The sequence below is a fragment of the Nelumbo lutea genome, chromosome 1, assembly GCF_056320005.1.
Source record: "Nelumbo lutea isolate HS-2025 chromosome 1, American lotus-T2T, whole genome shotgun sequence".
Classification (NCBI taxonomy): Eukaryota; Viridiplantae; Streptophyta; class Magnoliopsida; order Proteales; family Nelumbonaceae; genus Nelumbo; species Nelumbo lutea.
The window spans coordinates 182,876,631-182,882,055 of NC_142684.1; the positions used below are offsets into that span (position 1 = coordinate 182,876,631).

The 5,425-nt window shown below is 44.7% G+C and overlaps 1 protein-coding gene across 1 annotated transcript; it reads left to right on the plus strand.

Annotated features, from left to right (window-relative positions):
• The first annotated feature begins 4,705 nt into the window (after positions 1-4,705).
• On the plus strand, positions 4,706-5,425 carry LOC148879677 (uncharacterized). The gene has a single exon (XM_088975012.1). It carries the CDS (start codon positions 4,706-4,708, stop codon positions 5,423-5,425), a length of 720 nt encoding a protein of 239 aa, XP_088831138.1.

Consider the following 5,425-nt stretch of genomic DNA (forward strand, 5'->3'; position numbering starts at 1 on the left):
GTCCTGGACCTTCCAAGCCACCTTCAAGGGGGCTGCTTGACGGTGGTTCTCTAGCCTCCCGCCTCGATCATTAAGCTCATGGGAGTAGTTTGCCAATTTATTCCTCAACCGATTCATCAGTAGCAAGCGATGCCAGAAGAGCGTAGTCTCGCTAATGTCCATCAAGCAAAAATAGGGCAAAAGTTTGCAGTCCTATATCGACTGCTTTAAAAAAGAAGAGCTCGAGGTCCGTGACTTCGACCCCATGGTCTCCATGCACGTCGCTTTCAATGGACACCGCCCCGGTTCGGCTCCGAAGTGCTTGGTGCTGGCAGAAGCGTGTCATTAACCACTTTGGAACACTAGTTTAATAATTTATAAATTTTTCCAATCCTCACGTAACCTTAAACAACGTAGTACGTGGTGAGGAAGGGGCCGAAACCACAGGGAAGCGAGGGAAAAATTATTACTTTCTCATTCCGGATAAATAAAAGAAAATGGAATTGGGGATTGCAAAAAATAAGAACAAAAAATTATTAATGTTAAAATTAAAGGTTCAGAATTAAACAAGACAATAATCAAAATTCAAAAATAAAAGAGCACTAAAATCAACAAAAGGAATAAATAAAAGTGATCCAAAATTCGGATCTAGTGGTAGTAGCTGTAGATTGGCTGGACGGCTTGTAGGAATTCCTCCTGACAAGATCTAGGCATCCTTCCCTTCTTTAACCCTCGAATCCCTCGAGACACCTTAGCCTTGAAGCGGACGAATTCGAATCTACAAAACACACAAACGAACGGAAATTAAATCTAAAAGATTGCTGAAATAAAAATAACATGAAAGAAAATAAAGAAAATAAAAGGATGGTTGATCAGTTCTAATGGCGGTAGCTGTAGATTGGTTGGACTGCTTGCAAGAACCCCTCCTGATAAGAGTTAGGCGTCCTTCCCTTCTACAACCCTTGAACTCCTCAAGAAACCTTAGCCTTGTGAACTGGGTGAATTGACCAACCCCCTCTCCAGGGCCCTTGGGGTCCTTTTTATAGAGAAAAGTAGATAAAATTGGGATTAGAGAGAAAGAGGGGGGCAACAACTGAGTTTTTGTAGAAATATGGGTGCCCTAGGGTTGAGAATGGAGGGTTAGAATTGTTCTAAGGTGATCTTAATACTGAGAATAGAAGGAGAGGGTGTCCAATATGTATGGCTGAGATTTGGGCTCTTAAGATTGGATGGTGAAGATTTAGGCGCCTAGGGCTGAAAGGTGGAGATTAAAAGGAGTGGGCGGCACCCTAGAGTGAATGGTTGAGATAGATAGTGAAATAGAGGGTTGAGATCTAGTGGCTAAAGGCTAAATGGTGAGGATTAGAAGTTAGGTGGCGCCCTAGGGTTAGAATGTACTCGAAAGAGGGTGCCCTAGAATGGGGGGTGGAGATTAGATGTTAGGAAGGGATGGAAGGTGAGGATTTAGCAGTTAGGGGCGGCTAGGGTTTGTTAGAGATTAAAAGAATGAGTGGAGAGGCGCCCTAGGATTTGCTAGGGAGAGAGGAGTGTGCTAATACAGTAGGACGGGTACTATTCTGAGTTTAGCAGATAGGAGGCGCCCTCCTGTGCTCAGTTTTTCACAAAAACACCCACTCTCTCAGCTGGAATTCACACCAACTTCCCCAAAACTATATTTTCAGCCTTAAAACTTCCCCAGTTTTCCCCAATATTTGCATAGAGACCCTCAAAGGTCACAATATTGAATTTAACCGAGAAAATGAGACATTTTGACTATTCTAAGGCCTAAAATACCCATGAAATGATGTCTTTAAGGCATCAAACTACAGAGTTATTAGTGCACGGTCGATAAGACCCTGCCAAAGACAAAGATGGAATTCCTCAAGGAGGCCCAGAAGTACATCGTGGCCGAGGAGGCTTCGGCCGGAGACAACCAAGAAAGGGAAGCCGAGCGTAACAACAGGCCCCCAGAGAAGAAGAGGAAGAGAGGAGACCACCGCAACCACAACAACAAGGACAACAAGAAGCCACCGGTCTCAGCCCTGGCCTATAGTCAGTGCATACCACTCAACTCCACCCAAACCAAAATACTAATGCAAGTCGGTGAGGAGAAATACATGAAGTGGCTAGAGAAGATGAAGAGGAACCCCAAGAGGGGAAGTCCAAAAAAATACTACAAGTACTATTAGACAGTGTATGCCCTTAACTCCAATCAGAATGATGTACCTTGTGACATTTATTGTAAATGAATAAAGTACATATTTGAATCATGTTATTATGGTGTGTTTCTGTGTAATACCCTTAAACTGGACACATATGAGACTCGTGTTAGTTTAGAATATTCACAGTCGTTGGATAGATCTAGGGAGTTTTATCCTGATAAGGCTGACACTGATGTGCCGCCAAGTTGGTTGGGGTAGCCTGTCTCAGCTGCTAGGTTGAGACCCGAGGTACATGTAGTGTAGGTTTACTTGAAACCATGAACCGGACCAGAATTTCAGTATTGCCCTGGACCTTGGTGATTAGTGGGCGAAACTGGAATGTTACACCTGACCCCTAGACTCGATTATGATACTGCATTAGGTGTCGGATTGGGTTGCCTTTGATATGCCAATCAGTAAGATCCTTAGAGGGGGTCAAAACCTAGGTATGTTGGGAGAGTCCAAGAATTAATCTGAGTGAGTCATCATAGTGACAAGATCAGCCCCTTTGTCAGACAAATGTAATGATCGGGGATGCACTCTCTCTTATGGAAACCAAAGCCGTTGGCAGCCGATTTCAATCGTTGAAATTTGTTTTTGCAAAATATATTTATATAAAGATATATATATATATATATATATATATATATATATATATATATTACGGTTTCAAAATGTTTGCAAAGGGTTTTAATTCCCGGGATCCATGTGAGCGGAGAATGCAGCACTATTCCTTGCAGCCGAGGGAGAGGTCCTCTCTTGTCGGACAGTGTTTGATCATTATGGGCTAAGAAGTTAAGTGTAAGACCATTTAGAATAATACCTGATGGGCTAATCTTGCATCTGCCCACAGTCCCTGGGTTTTTATAAGGTGGCTTGGCCTAGGGACCACTTAGTGTAAGTGTTGGGCCCATTAATAGCCCATGGTGATGGGCTCTGGGGTTCACTGTCCATAACAGTGAATTCGGCCAGGCCTTGTAACAGAGGCTAGGCTGAACCCATGTGGCTGATGTGTAGATCAATGTTTGGGTCCCACACCATACAAGAAAACCCAACTGGGTAGCAGTTTGGAAGATTAGTGAGCACATGAACTTAATGGGCCTAAAGCCCAATTTGAACTGGTCTATTTTGATTAGTTAAAGAATGGGCGGATCTGGGATTTGGATCAGCAGATAGGATAGGGAGTTATCCCTATCCACTCAGAGAGTCCAAATCCAAATACAGATTTGGATTTGGAAACTCCTAATAAGATTAGGAGGGCTGATCTAATCTACAGATAAGATAAGGGCTTATGCTTATCTCTTAAAGAGAAGTCCTGATCCAAATACATAATTGGATCAGGAAACTCCTAATGAGATTAGGAGCTCTCGTTAAGGTTATAAAAGGAGGAGGAGGGCGAACCTCCATTCATCTCAACACAACTTATCTTAGATCACAGAAAGAGAGAAGACAGCTACAGTAAGACTGTGTCATCTTCTGCTCTTGCGCCCTCCTCTTACTGCCACCATTGCCAGTTTGATCTCCATTGTAGGAGCGATCAATAAGTGTTCTTGATATCGGTTTTTGGAGAAAACTGATATGAAGTTGAGCTCACATACCCTCCATCGAATTCTTACTAAAGGATTCAGTTCTTGTGAAGAACCTGTTGATTCTGCTCCACCCTATGCTGTGTTATCTTCAGTGAGAGCAGTCTTTGGAGTTTTCCTTGGGTGTGAACACCTTCATTGGGATATATTGTTTCTTCGTATCAGGTACCTACCTCTCCTACCTTTTGGTTTCAGATCTGGTTCAGTTCTTGGGTCAAGATTGATCCTTGAAAATGCAGATTTTCTAAAATAGGGAATGTGATTCTCACATGGGAGAGAGAGAAATTTTGAAATTTCGCCCTACCTTCCTGCAAGGTTCGGCCATCCATATGATGGATCTCTCATCCCTTCAAGTACGATCGTGGCACCGGCCACGATACTGAGAATTGCTACGAATTAAAGAATGAGATAGAGTCCCTCATCCAACGGGGGCACCTTAAGTAGTTCGTCAGAAGTGAGCCCAATGCCTCATCCTCCCAGCAGCAGCAACACCAGTAAGTAGCCAGCGTCATCGCTGGGGACACGACCTCGGGTGGAGTCTCGGCCTCGGCCCGCAAGACTTATGCCAAACAGTTGAACATCCATGGACCTGCCCCCAAGAAGCTGAAGCATTAGGAAACCCTCGCCTTCACGGACGAGAACCTGAAAGGGGTCACAATCCCCCATGATTATGCCCTCATGATCTCAGCCATCATCACCAACTTCGTAGTAAAGAGGATCGTTGTCAATAATGGCTCCTCGGTCGACATTCTCTTCTACGAAGCGTTTGAGAAAATGAAGATAACGCCCGAGCACCTCCAACCGGAGGGTATAATCACCCTACTTGTCAAATCAGAGGGTAGAATCACCCTACTCGTCACGGTAGGAACCGAGCCACAACAGGTGACGAGGATGAATGAATTTCTAGTTGTGAGGATCGGCTCGCCCTACAATGCCATCATGGGGAGATCGACCCTCCACGCACTCAAAGAAACCATGTCCTCCTACCACCTCGCCCTCAAGTTTCCCACCGAGCATGGCATCGAAGTCGTTCAAGGGGACCAACAAGTCACCTTCCAGTACTATGTGGCAACACTGAAGGGCAAGAACAAGGAAACACTATCGCTGGAGAGCCTTGACCTCAGGGAGGAGCCAGCAAGCCGAGGCCAACCGGCCGAGGACCTTGTCTCAGTTCCCCTGGACGAGGCCGAGCCCAAGAAGACAGTCCGCGTCTGGTTCAGCCTTCCCCCAGAACGCCTATCCAAACTGGTAAGTTTCCTCAAAACTAATGTCGACATCTTTGCTTGGTCCTCCGTCGATATGCCTGGAATTGACCCTTCGATCATCATTCACAGGCTAAGTGTGAACCCGAGCTCTAAGCCAATTCAGCAAAAGAAGATAAACTTTGCACCAGAATGTTGGAAGACCATAGGAGAGGAAGTTGGTAAATTACTTGATGTCGGCTTCATCCGAGAGGCACATTACCTTAACTGGTTGTCAAATGTAGTTTTGATAAAGAAAGCTAATGGGAAGTGGCGAATCTGTATTGACTTCACTGACCTTAACCAAGTCTGCCCTAAGGACAATTTTCCTTTGCTGAGAATAGACCACCTCGTCAGTGCCACTATAGGATACGAGCTCCTCAACTTTATGGATGTCTTTTCGGATATAACCAGATAA

Bases quoted from the DNA above. Each gene is read 5' to 3' on its own strand.
- LOC148879677 (XM_088975012.1), top strand. From the start codon at position 4,706: ATGGGGAGATCGACCCTCCACGCACTCAAAGAAACCATGTCCTCCTAC.